This window comes from Microcaecilia unicolor, chromosome 10, assembly GCF_901765095.1.
Source record: "Microcaecilia unicolor chromosome 10, aMicUni1.1, whole genome shotgun sequence".
NCBI classification, from domain to species: domain Eukaryota; kingdom Metazoa; phylum Chordata; class Amphibia; order Gymnophiona; family Siphonopidae; genus Microcaecilia; species Microcaecilia unicolor.
Window position 1 is genome coordinate 200,737,769 of NC_044040.1, and position 20,179 is coordinate 200,757,947.

Here is a 20,179-nt window from a genome sequence, read left to right on the forward strand (position 1 = left end):
GAACAGGTGTGAGGATGTTATAATGCCGTTGTATCGCTCCATGGTGAGACTGCACCTTGAGTATTGTGTTCAATTCTGGTCGCCACATCTCAAGAAAGATACAGTAAAACTGGAAAAGGTGCAGTGAAGGGCGACTAAAATGATAGCGGGGATGGGACGACTTCCCTATGAAGAAAGACTAAGGAGGCTAGGTCTTTTCAGTTTGGAGAAGAGACGGCTGAGAGGGGACATGATAGAGATATAAAATAATGAGTGGAGTGGAACAGGTGGATGTGAAGCGTCTGTTCACGCTTTCCAAAAATACTAGGACTAGGTGGCATGCGATGAAACTACAGTGTAATAAATTTAAAACAAATAGAAGAAGCTTTTTCTTCACCCAATGCATAATTAAACTCTGGAATTCGTTGCCGGAGATCATAGTGAAGACGGTTGGCTTGGCAGAGTTTAAAAAGGGGTTGGATGGTTTCCTAAAGGACAAGTCCATAGACCGCTACTATATGGACTTGGGAAAAATCCACAATTTCGGGAATAACATGTATAAAATGTTTGTATGTTTGGGTAGCTTGCCAGGTGCCCTTGACCTGGATTGGCCGCTGTCGGGGACAGGATGCTGGGCTCGATGGACCTTTGGTCTTTTCCCAGTATGGCATTACTTATGTACTTATGTACAAGCAGGAGAGTCTACTGCCTGGTTAAATCGCATATGCAGAGCTATCCAGTTATATCCAGTGGTACTTAACCAAGTAAGCCAAAACCAGCTCTGTGGTGGGTGGTTTAGGGGCAGAGTTGGGGTGTGGTTGACAAATTGGACCACGTAAAACACAGTCCTATCTTTGTCCACTTGAACTTATCCTGTTAGAACCAAAATGGTGCTGAAAACCTCAGTGCCAAAAAAATCCACACTTGACGCTATTCTATAAACCTCACCTAAAGTTAGGTGCAGTTTATAGAATACACATAGCACCCATTGCTGCAACTAAAATTTAGGTGTGACCATTTATACCAATGAAAACCTAACTTAGATGTGGATCGGGATAGTGCATGTAAATTTTAGGAATGCCCATGACCTGCCATGGCCTTCCCATGGCCACAACCCCTTTTGAGATCCATGCAGTAGAATTTACGTGCACCACTTTATAGAATACGCTTAGCAAGTTGTGTTCGTAATTTCTAATTAGTGCCAATTAGTGCTGATAATTGCTTGTTTGTGACCAATTATTGGCACCAATTGTCTTGTTAATTAATTTGTGTGCGCAGTTTGGCCAGGCAGCAAAAATTGTGTATGTAACTTTAGTTGCCATATATAAAATCTGGGGTTAAAAGCTAAATATTGGCCCTTAATCGTATGAGTGCTGGCTGTCTGCACATACTTGATATTCAGCGCCAATGCCCAGACATGACCCAGCATTGAATATTTGGGCATAATATTGGCATTAGTTGCTCAATGCCACCTGCTGAATATTTACTGCATTGTTTTTATACATGCATTAACTTAATGGGATAACACTATAAACCTCTCTGTCTCATCAGCTCGTAACCTGGGGGTCATCTCTCTCTCTTTCTCTACACATATCCAGCAGACCATCAAAACCAGTTGTTTCTTTCTTTATAATATCACCAAAATGTGTCCCTTCCTTTCTGAGCACACTACCAAAACCCTTACCCACACTATAATCACTTCCCACTTAGACTATTGCAACTTGCTTCTCACAGGTCTCCCATTAAAGCTATCTCTCTCCCCTTCAATCTGTTCAAAACCCCTCTGCATGACTTATATTCTGCCAGTGTTGCTATGCTCATATTAGTCCTCTCCTCAAGTCACTTCAGTAGCTTCCTATCCATTTCCACATACTGTTCAAACTCCTTTTATTGACTTACAAGTGCATTCACTCTGCAACTCCTCGGTACCTCTCCACTATTATCTTTCCTGTACTCCTCCCCAGGAACTCTGTTCATCGGGTAAATCTATCTTATCTGTACCCTTCTCCTCCACTGCCAACTCCAGATTCCACTCCTTTTATCTTGCTGCACCATATGCCTGGAATAGACTTCCTGAGTCAGTAAGTCAAGCTCTAGTTGCTTCAAATCAAGGCTAAAAGCCCACCCTTTGATGCTGCTTTTAACTCCTAACACTTATTCACTTGTTCAGAACCCTTATTTTATCATCCTCTCTTTAATATTCCCTTATCTCTTGTTTGTCCTGTTTGTCTGTCCTAATTAGATTGTAAGCTCTGTCGAGCAGGGATTGTCTCTTCCAGTGGCGTAGGAAGGGGGGGGTGGGGCGGTCCGCCCCGGGTGCATGCCGCTGGGGGGTGTCGGTGCCTCGCTGGTTCCTTGCTCTCTCTGCTCCGGAACAGGTTACTTCCTGTTCCGGGGCAGAGAGAGCAGGGAACCAGCGAGGCGCCAACACCCCCCAGCGGCGTGCACTCGGCGGATTGGCTCTCCCGCCCGCCCCTCACCGCCTTCCAGGTATGTTCTCGGGGGGGGGTTGCGCTCCGGAGGGGGGAGGGTGCGCAGCGGCAACCCGCCCCGGGTGTCAGCTGCCCTTGCGACGCCGCTGGTCTCTTCATGTTCAAGTGTACAGCGCTGCATACGTCTAGTAGCTTTATAGAAATGATAAGTAGTAGTAGAACTAATGGGAGCATCCATCCATCTAATTTGTTGATTCTCTTTAACAGGTACAAAAACAGCACTTCAAAAAATGCATTCAGACCACAGAATGACAACACACACAGAGTATCTAGACAACAGTGATCTCCAGTCAACAGCACTGGAGTTAGAGTGGGACATGGAAACTGAACTGGAAGATCTTGGATTTGATCATTTCCAACCAGATAATTCATTTCATCAACACTTTGGAAATTCAGAAAATACAGACTTCAGCCTCAGATCATTCGAAGCATCAGTTTCTCCCAAAGGAAGATTCCAGCGTCTTCAAGATGACCCAGACTACTTTTTGCACTGTTCAAGGCCTACACCAAAGAAGAATAACTTAAGCTTTTGTCAGATATGTAAAATAGTTTGGTCTGCTATATTTTTATTTATTATTGGACTTTTGATAGGCTATTTTGCACGGACAGATTACCATACTTACCTCCCGGTTAATGAAACAACTTCAGGACCTCCTGTTGTTCCACACGACACTCATAGTGACCGAGACATTCTACAAGGTATTAAAGAAGAGGAAATAAAAAAGACGTTCAGGTATGTATCTTAAAACATCTTAACAGGGGTTTATTATTCCTTCTCCATCGTCATTGATCGTAATGTAATTGTGTCCTCTGTGGGGTCAAGTGGCTGGATGTTCACCTCTCCTGACATTATCCACCCATTCCCACATAGGATAGAGGTCTTCAATCTCAGTCAATACATCAAGGGATTGCCTTCAGCTCATTTTCTATCTGATTTGAGACAATAGGCCAGTAAGTACTAATGTTGTTAAAATATATAAAGATTTTAAATGATGCTCCTACATTACCTTGTTATAGTTTACATGCAATCCCCAAATATTCAAAAATATTTAACCGGCCAGGAAGAAGAGGTATTTGCCGCTACCTTCACTCTACTATATTGTGTGTGTGTATATGTATATATATATATATATATATACACACACACACTATTCTTCAATAACTTTAATAAATAAAATTGTGCAGGAAAAAAGCCTCAGATTCACGTAATAGCATTTATAGACACAGTTCATTTCCTGTACACTGGCATAATAAAACTCCACTATACTGGTGGGTTGTATACTCACTGACTCCATTGTTATGATATATATATATTGCCGCTACCTTCACTCTACTATATATATATATATATATATATATATATATATATATATATATATATATATATATATATATATAAATATATATATATGGCTGTGTGGGGAGGGATCACTTGCCGCCACCATTTGAGGTGATGTTAAGGGCACCTGCCTGATTACTGCTGGGTTAACGCCGCTAAGAAAAAAATACGGGGCATTTTTCCCTAACATGGGAAATTGCATACGCTGGGGCCCAAGCTGGGCCGACGGTAGCTTCCGATTAGCTTGTGAGAAGCCTACGTTGGGCTTACCAACGCTTTGTAAAAGGATCCCTCAACTTCCTAACACCCCACTTCACTCTTCCCCTTTATTGCCCCCCCCCCCCCCCGTTCTCGCTCTCTCTTTTTGTAAATGATGTTAATTGCATAGATGTTTGTTCAGACTTTTTGTGGTCTATGAAATTCTATGTGTGTGTGTTATATATATATATATATATTAACATTATAGCTGATCCATTGACAGTTTTGGCCAAAGTGGGGGGGGGGGGGGGGGGGGGGTTTAATCAAGAAGAAAAGAAACTTGATTTTAGAAATGACTGTTACAAAGCTTAAGTTGTCCCATTCACTGGCATTTAGACATGTATACTGCAAAGGATTAAAACATAAATCCATATACGCAACTGGTTTCTCCTACATCTGCACGCAATTATGGAACGCACTACTGAAGGGCCATTAAAACAACGCAAGATTTAACTATCTTCCGAAGGCTACTGAAAACTGATCTATTCAAGAAGGCATACCGATAATACTCATCCTCAATACATAATAATAAAGACTACACATGAACTAGAGAAACTGAACTCTTAACACCTGATCGACTGACCTCTTTCACTTTAACCCTTATGTTGAATAACTTCTCTACAGTCGATGACCCAATGTATGTTACATTCCTTTTTATCACATAGAAATTAATATGCACTACCACAATGTATTCCTCTCTACCACGTATGCATGCACCTTAATGCAGCGACTTTTGTATTCTGTGACCCGGAAATGGCAATCGCCATTACAGCAAATGTAAGCCACATTGAGCCTGCGAATTGGTGGGAAAATGTGGGATACAAATGCTAATAATAATAATAAAATATGTTGAAATCCGGTGGGGCTAAAAATAAACATGCATTCCCCATTTCAGAAGGGAATGCACATTTATGTCCTCAGCTAGCAGAGGACATCTGAGGTCTTTTTGTCCTCCATTTTTATACATGGCATTTCATGTGATTTAAGCATTCTTGTTGGCACCTTCCAAGTTCCCATTTTTTGTGTGTTTCATAGTGTTTGTATAGGTACTCTCCTTTGATTTTGTGGGTATTTTCTTCTATTGACACAGCACAAAAGTAATAGCTCCCTAGAACAGACACTTTAGTGAAGTCTGGACATTTGCATACAAAGTCAGTGAAGAAGGGTAGATAGTAGGGTTCCTCATGGATCTATGCCGGGTCCGCTGATTTTTACCATATTTATAAATGATCTAGAAATGGGAATAACTAGTGAGGTAAATTTGCTGATGACACAAAGAGGGGCATAATCGAAAAGGGCGCCCAAGTTTTCCTGAGGACGTCCCGGCGAAGAGGTGGGGAAACCCGTATTATCGAAACAAGATGGGCGGCCATCTTTCGTTTTGATAATACGGTCAGGGACACCCAAATTGTAAAATTTAGGTCGACCTTAGAGATGGTCGTCTCTGATTTTCGGCGATAATGGAAACCGAGGACGCCCATCTCAGAAACGACCAAGTGCAAGCCCTTTGGTCATGGGAGGAGCCAGCATTTGTAGTGCACTGGTCCCCCTGACATGCCAAGACATCAACTGGGCACCCTAGGGGGCACTGCAGTGGACTTCAGAAATTGCTTCCAGGTGCATAGCTCCCTTACCTTGTGTGCTGAGCCCCCCCAAAACCCACTCCCCACAACTGTATGCCACTACCATAGCCCTTATGGGTGAAGGGGCACCTAGATGTGGGTACAGTGGGTTTGTGGTGGGTTTACCACCACAAGGTTAACAGGTAGGGGGGGGGTGGGCCTGGGTCCGCCTGCCTGAAGTGCACTGCACCCACTAAAACTGCTCCAGGGTCCTGCATACTGCTGTCATGGAGCTGGGTATGATATTTTAGGCTGGCATAGAGGCTGGAAAGGGGTTAGTGACCACTGGGGGAGTAAAGGGAGATCATTCCTGATTCCCTCCGGTGGTCATCTGGTCATTTAGGGCACATTTTTGTGGCTTGGTCATAAGAAAAAAAAAGGACCAGGTAAAGTTGTCCAAGTGTTCGTCAGGGACGCCCTTCTTTTTTCCATTATGGGTCGAGGACGCCCATGTGTTAGGCACGCCCAGGTCCCGCCTTCACTACAACATGCCCCCTTGAACTTTGGTCGTCCCCGCGACGGAAAGCAGTTGAGGACACCCAAAATCGGTTTTCGATTATGCCGATTTGGGTGACCCTGTGAGAAGGACGCCCATCTTGCGATTTGTGTTGAAAGATGGGCGCCCTTCTCTTTCGAAAATAGGCCTGCATATTATTCAAAGTTGTTAAATTGCAAGAGGACCTTTTGAGACTGGGAGAGTGGGCAACCAAATGGCAGATAACTTTTAATGTGAGCAAGTGCAAAGTGATGCATGTGGGAAAGAGGAACCCAAACTATAGCTACGTGATGCAAGATTCCACACTGAGTCACTGGCCAGGATCTAGGTGTCATCATCGATGATACGTTGAAACTCTCTGCTCAATGTGCAGTGGCGGCTAAAAAAGCAAATAGAATGTTTAGAATTATTAGGAAAGGAATGGAAAACAAAACTGAGAATGTTTTAATGCCTTTGCATCGCTCTATGGTGCGATCACACCTCAAATACTGTGTGCAGTTCTGGTCACCGCATCTCAAAAAAGATATAGTGGAGTTAGAAAAGGTATAGAGAAGGGCAATGAAAATGATAAAGGGGATGGGAAGACTTCTCTAAGAGGAAAGGCTAAAGCGGCTAGGGCTCTTCAGCTTGGAGAAGAGACGACTGAGGGGAGATATGATAGAGGTTTATAAAATAGAGTGGAGTGGAACCAGTTAGATGTGAATCACTTGTTTACTCTTTCCAAAAATATTAGGACTAAGGGGCACACAAAGAAGCTACTAAGTAGTAAATTTAAAATGAACTAGAGAAAATATCTCTTCACTCAATGAATAATTAATCTCTGGAATTCATTGCCAGAGAATGTGGTAAAAGCAGTTAGCTTAGCAGGGTTTTAAAAAGGTTTAGCTAATTTCCGAAAAGTCCATAGACCATTATTAAGATGGACTTGGAAAATCCACTGCATATTCTAGGATAAGCAGCATAAAATCTGTTTTACTTTGACAGATGGGGACACAGCTTGTGGCTTCAGATTCTGAGGCATCAGATACTATATGCTGCCTTTATACCTCATATAATCGATCTCTAAAGATTGCTCTAAGTGGCTTAGAGTAATTGAAAATTGCATTTCATAAAAATACCTTAGCTCACCACTGGAGCTCACTCCTCATGCTCACTAGGGAGAGAGACCTACAGTGTCACAACAAATCACAGGAACACCCTAATCCTGCCCCTGACACGCCCCTTGTGATTTGGATGCACAGCATAGATAAACGCCTATAAAATAGGTTTCAAAAATGGCAATTTGAACGTTTTGGCAAGCAAAATGTCCAAATGCTGCTTTATGTCATGTTTTAAATGTTTTTCTCTTTGGAAAATAAGCCCCATATTCTCTTATGTTTTCATTTAAAATATTTATTTGGCTTATACAGTAGGGTAATATATTTAGTGAATATTGAGTATATCAAATTTCAGAATATATTATTATTTTCTGTAATCTGTTATTTCAATTTTGATACATTCTACATAACCACATTTGTTTTGTCAATTAAAGGAAATATATTATATTCAGAGCCGTACTAAAATGAATTTAACATAATATAGGGATTCTATTTTCACTAATAACATTTTTTATAATTACATTCATGCTCTTTATTATTGGAAAATGGAATATTATTCAAGTTTCCTGTTACTGTCTATTAAAACTTAATTTGTGTTAGTTTAGTTTTAGGGCATCAGTGTGAATAGTGAATCAGAACTTTAGTATTTGAAAACTTTATGCGTATTTGAATTGTATAAGTGATGTTATTTTTGTTCAAATCATATTGGAGCTCATTTACAAGATCAGGTAACTTAAATAGTACAGCATAGCAATATTTACTGTTGGTGTTTAATGAGACGCGTAAAAGACACTTAATGCACAGTTAGCTTGTGCAATCAGGCCAGGGGCGTAGCCAGACTTCGGCGGGAGGGGAGTCCAGAGCCCGAGGTAAGGGGCACATCTTAGCCCCCCCCCCCCCCCGGTGCCCCTGCCCCTCACCTGCCTGCCATTTTAACCCCCCCCCCCCCCGCCATTTTTATCTCCCCGCCGCCACCACCAACTTTGACCCCCCCCCAGCACCAACTCTTTCGACCCCCTCTTCCCGCCGCCAATCCTCCCCGTCACCGCCGTCGGGTACCTTTGCTGGCGGGGGTCCCCAACCTCCGCCAGCCGAAGTCCTCTTCTCCGGCGCAGCTGCGTTGCTGATCTGCAAGGGCAGGCTTCTGTTTCTGTGACGTGCAGGACATCAGACTCACAGAAACAGAAGCCCGCCCTTGCAAATCAGCAATGCGGCCGAGTCGGAGAAGAGGACTTCGACTGGCGAGGTTGGGGACCCCCACCAGCAAAGGTACCTGGCGGCGGCGGGGGAGGGTTGACGGCGGGAGGGGGGGTCGAAGGGGTTGGCGAGAGGGGGGGCCAGGACCAAATCTACAGGGGGCCCATTCTCCCATGGCCCCACGTAGCTACGCCCCTGAATCAGGCTACCGCAGAAGCACATTATGCTGCCCCCTCCCCTTTTTACAAAGCCACACCAGCGGCTGTCGGTGCAGTAATGCAAACACAGCCCATTCAAAGTGAATAGACTTGTCGGCATTGCTGTGCAGCAGCCGCTAGCGTGGCTTTGTAAAGGGGGGAGGGGGAGGCGGGTGGCCAAGGGAAGGACATGCGTGTTCCTGAAAATTATGTGCTATGTTACAGAATATGCCCGATCCACACCTAAAAAGACGTGGGCATTTACACCGGGTTTTAGTTGGCGTAAACGGGTGTGCCTAAATTTTAGTCATGGGACAGTTACCATGCGTATTCTTTAAACTGCACCTAAGGTTAGACGAGGCTAAGCACAGTTTTTTCAGTACTGATTTTTTTGGGGGGCCACATATAGAATCTGACCCTCACTGGCTAATGCGGGAGCGCTTACTGCCTGTTAAACAGGAGGCGGTAAATGATCCCACATTAACTCTATGTAGGCACTGTGTGTTAATGACATTAGCGCATGACCTGCAGTAAAATATAGTCCTCCAAAAGTGCAGTGTTAAATCTGGGCTTAGAGTGTGGGAACGTCCCAAGTTAGCACATTTAGATTGCGTCTTAAAATCTCTGATAGCTCAACGGCGGCTCTTGTTGCTTCTTATTTGGCTCCCTATTCAGTCTAAAGTTTTGTTTAATTTTCAAAACGTTTGATGGCCCCGCCCCAGAGTATTTTTTTTAACTTGATTTGTTTTCCTTTTGTTCGTAGAATGTTGAAAGCAAGGGGTCTGTTCCATCTTTTATTGCCTTCTTTTATTGGCATTAGATACAACCAGATTTTGGAGTTGTCTTTCTGTTTTCAGGCACCACATTTTTGGCTTTCCCTTCCTGTGGATTTACGGGGGTCTTCCAGTTATTTCTCCTTTAGGAAGCAGTTAAAGCAGTGGCATAGCCACAGGTGGGCTTGGGTGGGCCAGGGCCCACCCATTTATGGCTCAGGCCCACCCAACAGTAGTAACTGGTGGGAATCCCAAGTTCTGCCAGCTGAAGATTTTCCCCTGATGGTAACGAAAACGCTACTCTCCACAACACCGGCACCTGCGCATGCTCAGTTTTCAGTGCATTCCTGCTGCCAAGATGGAAAGAAGCGTTTTCCCACCAGCTGAGATTTTTTTTTTTTTTGGGGGGGGGGGGGGGGGAAGAACACTTGGTGCCCACCCAATTCTTGCCTAGGCCCACCCAAAATCTGTTGTCTGGCTACGCCCCTGAGTTAAAGACTTACTTGTTTATAAGGTCTATGCCATTATTCCTGTTTTTTTGGTTATAATATCTTTTCTTAAACCGCCTTGAACGTCTGTTTAGAGGGAGTTAGCAGTATACGAGAAATATATCACGTCACATCACACATCGCATTTTGACAGTTATGCAGAAAACAAGCTTCGTATAATGTTTTATTGTCATGTATTATATGACAGAAGATTACATGACAATAAAACCAAGCGTTATACAAATAAACCTAACAAATTAGAATCATCGAATTGTAAAAATGCAGCTTGAAATAGATGGGTCTTAAGCTTCTTACAAAAATTTAAAACCTTTTTCTCCAGGGAAAGTGAATTGCATAATAAAACACCTGCAATAGATAGGGCATGAGCTTGTGTAATGGTCTTGCATACCACATCTACTGAAGGAAGGTTTAATTGGGTAGAGCATAATGAGTGTATTGGCTCGTAATCCTGAATTAAAGTAGACAATTCTGTCTTTGTTTCCCCAAGAAGCAATTTATGAATTACACAAAGAGTTTTAAATTGTGAATGCCACTTCACTGGTAATCAGTGAAGTTCTTTCAAAGTCATAGATACGTCTGTTTTTTAAGGCCAAAAATCAAACAGGCAGCTGCGTTTTGCAGTATTTTCAAAGGATGCAGTAAAGTGTTAGGAAGCCCAAAGGTAAATACTGTTAATATAGTCAAAGAATGCACTGCCATATGAAAGTCCTCTATTACTACTACTACTACTACTTATCATTTCTAAAGCGCTACTAGACGTACGCAGCGCTGTACACTTGAACATGAAGAGACAGTCCCTGCTCGACAGAGCTTACAATCTAATTAGGACAGACAAACAGGACAAACAAGAGATAAGGGAATATTAAAGTGAGGATGATAAAATAAGGGTTCTGAACAAGTGAATAAGGGTTAGGAGTTAAAAGCAGCATCAAAAGAGATGGAGCTTGACGTACTGGCTCAGGAAGTCTATTCCAGGCATATGGGTGCAGCAAGATAAAATGAACGGAGTCTGGAGTTAGCGGTGGAGGAGAAGGGTGCAGATAGAGATTTACCCAGTAAACGGAGTTCCCAGGGAGGAATGTAGGGAGAGATGCGAGTGGAGAGGTACTGAGGAGCTGCAGAGTGAATGCATTTATAGGTCAATAGGAGGAGTTTGAACTGTATGTGGAAATGGATAGAGGCTGGCAAAAAATATTTTGAAAGATATTTTTTGAGGGTGGGAGGGGGGGACTAATGACCACTGGGGGAGTAAGGGGAGATCATCCCCGATTCTCTCTGGTGGTCATCTGGTCATTTTGGGCAACTTTTTGTACCTTGGTTGTAAGAAAAACACGACCAGGTAAAGTCATCCAAGTGCTCGTCAGGGACGCCTTTTTTTTCCATTATGGGTTAAGGGCGTCCATGTGTTAGGGACGCCCAAGTCCCGCCTTTGCTATGCCTCTGATACACCCCCTTGAATTTTTGGCCATCCCTGCAACAGAAAGCAGTTGGGGATGTCCAAAATCGGCTTTCGATTATACCGATTTGGACGACCCTGTGAGAAGGACGCCCATCTTCCGATTTGTGTCGAAAATGGGCGTCCTTCTCTTTGGAAAATGAGTCTGAAAGTTATTCAAAAAGTTGTTAAATCGCAAAAGGATTGTGAAAAATTGCAAGAGGACCTTACGAAACTGGGAGATTGGACATCCAAATGGCCACTGATGTTTTGTGTGAGCAAGAGCAAAGGTAATGCGTGTGGGAAAGAGGAATCCAAGCCATAGCTGTGTGATGCAAGGTTCCACATTAGGCGTCACTGCCGAGGAAAAGGATCTAGGTGTCATTGGTGATAATAACATTGAAGCCCTCTGCACAATGTGCAGCAGCGGCTAAGAAACCAAATAAAATGTTAGGAATTGTTAGGAAAGGAATGGAAAACAAAACTGACAATGTTATAATGCCTTTGTATCACTCTATAGTGCAACCGCACTTCAAATACTGTGTGCAACATGATGCACATTGTGGAAAATAATTCCAACTTCAGATATTCAGGTTAGGAGTCTGTATCCAAGTGAAGATCTAGCAGTCATTGTAAATAATATATTGAAATTTTCAGCAAAGTATGCTACAGCTGCCAAAAAATTTTTTGAATATTAGAAAAGGAATGGAGAACAAAAGCCAGAAAATCTATGGTTTCTTTTCTATCCAGAGCATTTGTTGGTTCAGAGTTTTCAAAGGGAATTTCTAAAGGAATTCTCCCTATGAAAATCAGCTTTCTGGTCTCTGAAGACCTGAATACTGCCAACAGGTTTTTAGAATGGAGCTCTTATGCAATGTAACACTAACAGTCTGATTTACAATGCCTTTCCCTGTGAATGGGAAAATGCTTTAGGAGGAAATTCGCCTTGGGCTCTTCAAATAGAAGCAGTTAGAAGAATGTGCAAAAAAATAGATCTTAAAGCCTTTTATGTGCATACAACTGTGGTTTCTGCATGTAAATGATTTGCTTTAAAATTGCCAGGACTATATGTGGGTGAAAGTATGTTGCAGAATGTGGAAGTAACCTGTTCCGGGGCAGAGGGAGCAGGGAACCAGCGGAGCCGACAGGCGCGCGGCTGCTCTCTGCACCCTCCAGCAGCGTGCACCCGGGGCGGACCGCCCCCACCGCCCCGCCCTTCCTACGCCACTGACCATACCCCTTTTGAACTGTGCACATTAGAATTTAGGTGCAGTTCATTACAGAATGCGCTTAGTGAGCTGCGTGCATAAATTCTAATTATTGCCAATTAGTGCTCTTCATTGATAGGTGCTGTTATCAACGCTGATTGGCTTGTTAAGCCAATTAAATTGCACACATTGTTATGGAATAAGCTTAGATTTCAGCAAGGAACATTAAGTGCACTATATAGACTCCAGAGGTAAGCGTGCTCGTACACGTGTAAATGCTGGTATTCTGTACACGTGCATGCACAAGGGGCGTGTAAATCTGGGTGCCCAGTTATATCAATTGCCCTTCACTTGCAAATGTGTAGTTTCAATTCATGAATTTTAAAAAGGCAAGCTATGTGCGCATTTCTCCTTTAAAATTTGGTGTTAACTTATTCCCACATTAGCTGCACGTGAATTGTTACAAAACTAACCTTTGTATAATAAGGTCCCAAGAGAATGAAAATTGTAAAGAACAAGAAACAGCATGTATAACTTTGGTCAACTGTGATGATGCATGCTGTGTTTTCGAGCAATCACCAAACATGTGAAAGAAAATTTTAGAAAGGCAATCTATATATAAAACCCAGTTTTAAACATTGAGAGCAGAAAGTGCATATTTTGCTACCATATACACTTACAAACGGATACGTACAGATCAATCTCAAATATACTCTGGAATTCTCTGCCATTTTTCTCAGGGCAGTATCATTCTACCTGAAGTTTAGGACTTTGCTAACATCATTTTTCTTGTATTAAGCCTATAAAGGTAAAGGGTCATGTATTTGATATACTACCTTTCAGTGGAAGAACCAAAGTGATTTACATATATTATGTGCAGGTACTTTTTCAGTCCCCAGTGGACTCATGGTCTTAAATTTGTACCCGGGGCAATTGAGGGTTAACCCTTGTTCATTGCTTTGCTGTATGCTTGAAGGATTGCAGTGGAGGAGTGGCCTAGTGGTTAGGGTGGTGGCCTTTGGTCCTGAGGAACTGAGTTCAATTCCCACTTCAGGCACAGGCAGCTCCTTGTGACTCTGGGCAAGTCACTTAACCCTCCATTGCCCCATGTAAGCCGCATTGAGCCTGCCATGAGTGGGAAAGCGCAGGGTACAAATGTAACAAAAATAAAATAGATACTATTGGAGATTCTACATGGAATGTTACTACTATTGGAGATTCTACATGGAATGTTGCTATTCCACTAGCAACATTCCATGTAGAAGGCTGCGCAGGCTTCTGTTTCTGTGAGTCTGACGTCCTGCACGTACGTGCAGGACGTCAGACTCACAGAAGCAGAAGCCTACGCGGCCATGAGGAACTGAGTTCAATTCCCACTTCAGGCAGGCAGCTCCTTGTGACTCTGGGCAAGTCACTTAACCCTCCATTGTCCCATGTAAGCCGCATTGAGCCTTCCATGAGTGGGAAAGCGCGGGGTACAAACGTAACAAAAAAAAAAAGGGCCTTGTCCTTCCTAGCAATATATTTACGGACCATTTTTAAACTCTTTTCACCTGTCAACTTATTATCTTATTTTATCTGTTTCCCTGATTCTATTTGATTCTATTCTAACTGTAACTGTATCACCTCTGATTTGGCAACAGCCTATCAGTGCATTGTAAGCCACTTTGAGCCTGCAAAACTGTGGGGAAAACGTGGGGTATAAATGTACAAATAAATAAATAAATTTAGGGAGTATTTAGAATGTCTCTGGTTAGGATGTTCACAATCCGACTGTAGTTTGCAAAAGGCTCTTCCGAACATGAAGGCTTTTGTAAAATATGTAGACGTCTGTCAGCAAATGCATGCGTAGTTGCCAGTTTTTACGGGGAAAGCTGCAATTTTGAAAGGCCGTGGCGCTTATTTTCGAACACCGTATGCATTTTAGATGTACTTAAAAAAAAATCACTTAAAAGTTTCTTACATAAATGTCAAAATTCTGATTCTACCAAGCATGCTTTGAGTGGGATTTGGGCGGGCCTAAAAAAATGAATGTCTATTTTCCATTTCAAAAGAGGAATGATTTTCTTTATCCTAACAAATCAATATTGGAATTTTCACCTGCCACCTAGCTAGCAACGCATCCAGGAATTTTTCACAGGTGATGCATCTCCGTCCGTCCAATACCCCCCACATTCCCTGTGCCATCTGTACCTTAAAATTACTTCCACTTCAGACTGTGCCGGGCAAGCGGCATCGGCAATCATAGGCTGCCTGCAGCTTGCACTGGGACTTTCTCTCTGAACCATCATCCCACCCTTCACAAAACAGGAAGTTGTGTCAGAAGGGGTGGAACAGTTCAGAGAGAAAGGTCCAGTGTGGGCCCATAGGCAGCCTATGAGTGCCGCTACCACTGCCCGGGCAAACACTGGAACACGGGTGATTTGAAAGCACACGGAGTGGGGGGGGGGGCATGGAGGGGCCAATTGCAGAGCTTTACCAGGCAGGGAAGTGAGAGATGTCAGACAGTTTATCTGCGACGGAGGGCAGGAGGAAGAATGGATCTATCATGGTCCCTAGGATGTCTAGGTTTCTGAAAATGCTCCTCTTCAGGATTAGGGGAGGTCACTCCCTTAATCCCTCAGAGTTTGTTGCCCCACCTCTTCTCTTCTGAAAGCCAAACCTCCAGGGATACTAGTCTCTGTGACGGCTTCAGAAAAAAAATAAATGTTGATGTTTCTAAATGGCTGAGATAAAAAACATTTATGTTCAGGCACATAAAGTTGATGTTTCTATTGCACAACATAAATGTTTATGTGTTGGTACATAAATATTTATATGCTATCTTGACCCACTGATATATTAGATGTTTATTTTTCTAAACTGGATGTTTGTGTCTCTTGTAACCCATGCGCTGAAGTGAAATACGCTTATTCTCAATAAGAACATAATAACCGCCATTCTGGGAAAAGACCAAGGGTCCATCAAGCCCAGCATCCTGCCTCCGACAGTGGCCGATCCAGGCTTCAAGAACCCGGCAAAACCCATTAAAAAATGTTTTTTAATAATGTTCAATGGGCTTTTCCCTCAGGAATCTGTCCAAACCCCCTTTAAACTCCGTAAGGCCAGCTGCTGTCTCTACATTTTCCGGCAACGAGTTCCAGAGTCCAACTACACGCTGAATAAAGCAGAACTTTCTCCTGCTTGTTTTAAATCTGCCATATTCTAGTTCATCTTGTGTCCCCTGGTTCTATTGTTGTTTGAAAGTGTAAACAAACGCTTTACATCTGTCCGCTCTACTCCGCTCATTATCTTGTAGACTTCTATCATATCACCCCTCAGCCGCCTTTTCTCCAAGATGAAGAGCCCTAACCTTCTCAGCCTTTCCTCATAGGGAAGTCGTTCCATTCCCTTTATCATTTCCGTCGCCCTTCTCTGCACCTTCTCCAATTCCTTTATATCTCTTTTGAGATGCGGCACCAGAACTGGACACAATGTAGGCATACTTTATAGAATAGGTCTAAATTTCTGTGTGGTTTATAGAATAGGCCAAGCACCCATCCATAAGACTAATTTTAATTATGGTCAGTTACACTAAGTAAAACTTGGTTCAAATGCCGAGGCCTAAATTAGGCGCTGACCGGGTGTATTCTTTAACAATGTGCATAAATTTTAGAAATTCCCAAGACCCGCCCATTCCACCCCTATGGGCATGCCCTTTTTTCATCTATGCGACTTAGAATTTATGTGCATCACGTTGCAAAATACACTGACAGTTCTGTGCACAGATTGTAACTAATGCCAATTAGCGTCAATAATTGCTTGTTAAGTGCCAATTATCAGCACTGGTTGGCTTGCTAACTAATTAAGGTGCTTGTTCAAATCCAGAATACGACTGTGTGCGCAATTTAAGTCACGGCGGCAGAGGGAGAGTGCAAAGGAGGCCGAAGACAGCATGTTTGAATCCCTTCCGCACCAGAAATCCTTTGTTTAGAAAAAAAAAAATTTAAGTTAGACTGGGCAGGTGAAGGAGATGCCGGGTGAGAGTGGAGAGAAGGGCACCATTTCTGGTGCCCCCCAGATGTTAGCGCTTCCCTGCCGTGCATACCCTGCTTACCGCATTACGCGAGCCCTGAGTATAACCTTTAAAAATACATTAGTATAATGGATTTTTTTCCTTAGTTTATTCATAATTTGTGTTCAAACTGTCTTCCCTCAACCTTGACGCATTCACAAAGTCTTTGATGCCACTGAGCTGTTGGCTCAATGAATTCTGGGGTTTCATTAGTTAAGAGATCAATTGTCTTTTGAGCTCAATGCACTGGAGCTTCATCCTGTTGAAAAATAAAAGTACTTAGGGATGTCTTGAATTTCAGACAGATGTTTCTGCTGCAGTAGGACATTTTTGGGTTATTTGGAAAAATGTTAAGGCTTTTTTTCCGGACACGGTGTATATGAGTACCTTCCCTTCTAAAACCGCTGCTCTTTAGAAGTATTCAAGCATTGTGTCTGTGTGTGTCACAGGACAGCACAATTTACTGTGTTTTATCAACTGCTTGATAGCCTAGTGGATTCTCTACTTTTCATACACTGAATTAAAATATCTGTCATGAAAATAAAAACGAGACCATAACAAAAAGCAAATTACAGACATGACAATTATTTTATGTTTTTGTTTTTGCTACTTGTAGGAGTATTGTTCTAAACAAAACAAATAGTAACATAGTAGATGACGGCAGAAAAAGACCTGCATGGCCCATCCAGTCTGCCCAACAAGATAAACTCATATTTGCTGCTTTTTGTGTATACCCTACTTTGATTTGTACCTGTCCTCTTCAGGGCACAGACCGTATAAGTCTGCCCAGCACTATTCCCGCCTCCCAACCACCAGTCCCGCTTCCCACCACCGGCTCTGGCACAGATCGTATAAGTCTGCCCAGCACTATCCCCGCCTCCCAACCACCAGCCCCGCCTCCCGATCTCGACTAAGCTCCTGAGGATCCATTCCTTCTGCACAGGATTCCTTTATGCTTATCCCACGCATGATTGAATTCCTTTACCGTTTTCATTTCCACCACCTCCCATGGGAGGGCATTCCAAGCATCCACTACTCTCTCCGTGAAAAAATACTTCCTGACATTTTTCTTGAGTCTGCCCCCCTTCCATCTCATTTCATGTCCTCTCGTTCTACCGCCTTCGCATCAATTTCATTTGCTGCTGTCCTCCTGTGTCAAGATAGACTTAGCATCTGAAGACCTATTAGCGTTTAAACATATTAAAAATCTTTTTCAACGTATTGTCAATGTATTCATCTCCTTTAGGTGTATTTTTCAACCCCTCCAGGTAAACTGTGAGCATAAACTACACTAATGACCACTGTAAATTCCCCTCAAAATGTGAGACCTATAAAGGACAAGGTGAAGGGTCATGCATTCAAATGAGTTAACTGGGCTGGAGATGCTCCTTCCTGCTTAAACCCTGCTGAGCTGGCCGGCCACCCACCGATACCCAGTACTAAATATCAGCTCTAACCAGCTAGTCCAGGGGTAGAGTCTGGGCACAGCTGCTACTTAACCGGTTAGCGGTGATATTCAGTCCACTGTCCAGCTAAGTAAGTGGATAAAGTTAGGAGAGCAAAAAGTTCTCCTAAATGTATTCACCGACCTAACCTGGCACCGGTCTGAATATCGACTGGTGCATAGTTAACTTATGCATTACCGCAGATACTCAGACGTTCAGTGCTGGAAGCCGGATACGGCCCATCATTGAATAGCCAGGCTCAGTTCTGCCTGAGGTGGTCAGCAGCTTAAAAACCATTGGCCGCCATGGCTCAGTATTGACTCCAAAGGTTCTTATAGCCTTGGTGGGGGGGGGGGGGGGGGAGCATAGTTATTAACCTGCATTATGATGTTAGCATGTATTATTTGCCTATTAATGTGTGTTAAAAGAGAATAATGCAGTGAAGGAGTGGCCTAGTGGTTAGGGTGGTAGACTCTGGTCCTGGGGAACTGAGGAACTGAGTTCGATTCCCACTTCAGGCACAGCTCCTTGTGACTCACTTAACCCTCCATTGCCCCATGTAAGCTGCATTGAGCCTGTCATGAGTGGGAAAGCGCGGGGTACAAATGTAACTAAAATAAAATAATGTGCATTCATAATTAATTGATACTGCAGGACAGTGGCGTAGCCACAGGTGGGCCAGGGCCCACCCACTTAGAGCTCAGGCCCACCCAACAGTAGCACACGTTTAGCAGTAGCTGGTGGGGATTCCAAGCTCCGTCAGCTGAAGACTTCCCCCTGATGGTAACGAAAGCGCTACTTTCCATGATACCAGCACCTGTGCATGCTCAGTTTTCAGAGCATGCCTGCTGCAGACTGCCAAGGTGGAAAGAAGCATTTTCCTGCCAGCTGAGATATATTTTTGGTGGTGGGGGGAGAGAACACTTGGTGCCCACTCACTTCTTGCCTAGGCCCACCCAAAATCTGTTGTCTGGCTACGCCCCTGCTGCAGGATACACAATAATGAGATGCAAAGCGTTCAAATGTATTCAAGACAGTTCATTACTATGTAAGCTGAATAACATGACTTGCAGTGAACCCCATAGCCCATGTTATCCTTGGAATTATATGCCAATAAAAAGTTGATCGTATTTTTGTTGTTCTCGATGCATTAGGCCACAAAGCCATGGCCTGATACTCTTAGCCCCTACTTAAAGCAGATGGCCAAACTGCTGATTGCCCAGCCCATCATAATTCCCATCTCAATGCCCTCTCTATGCCCACTCCACTCTAATAATCCCCCTCCGGTCACCCTAAACACCCCCATCCTCAGGTAGCCCTCCCTCCCCCAAAGGGCTACTTTTAGTAATCCCTGGTGTCGAAGGGCTTATTTGGCATCTTGACCCCTAGTATAACTTCGAACGTCTAGGTTTCTCCATGCAGACAGGCATTCCCTGTATTGCTGTCCTGCCCAGAACTCCCTTTCCCTGCCTTCTCCATATCCCTTGACCTTTAGACGTAGTGGGCCTCCCCGTGTCTCAATGGCCCTTGTTTCTGAAATGACATTTAAATGTCTGGGCCTCTCCAGATGTTTAAATTCTGCCATTGAGAAGTAGGGATGATTCTAAAATAACCATCTTCCCTTCTAAACAAGGGAACAAAACATTCCAAAAAGAAGGGGCATAATAATTAAATTTAGAGTGACACATTGATTCTAAATGAATATAGGCAGAAAAGGATGATTTTAAATGAATATAGGCAGAAAAGGGCTTTGAGAGTGAGTTGATATATAATGAGCGGCACCATCAACTGGAAATCTATGAGACCAAGAAGATGAGAAGAGATCCAGGGAAGCCTAAAAGGTCCCTGTAACAAGAAAACCTTCAATTGAATTCTAAAAGCAATTGAGAGCCAGTGAAGGTTCACCAATAAGGGCATAACATGGTGAATGTGCCAGCTCCACTAAGAAGTTCAGAAGCAATATTCTATAAACTTATTTATTAGAATCAATTAATAAGTATTACTATTACAAAAAAGAAGTTTAGAAGCAGTGTTCTATAAACCTTATTTAGTAGAAGCAATTAATATGCATTACTATC

At 43.1% G+C, this 20,179-nt stretch overlaps 1 protein-coding gene across 1 annotated transcript in view; it reads left to right on the forward strand.

Annotated features, from left to right (window-relative positions):
- Positions 1–2,671: 2,671 nt before the first annotated feature.
- Positions 2,672–20,179, forward strand: part of NAALADL2 (N-acetylated alpha-linked acidic dipeptidase like 2) — a gene marked incomplete at its 5' end in the record, with an annotated part of 477,074 nt that continues 459,566 nt past the window's right edge. The window contains one exon of the mRNA XM_030215679.1: positions 2,672–3,204. Coding sequence (XP_030071539.1) covers positions 2,672–3,204 — 533 coding nt within the window. The remainder of the gene's footprint in view (positions 3,205–20,179) is intronic.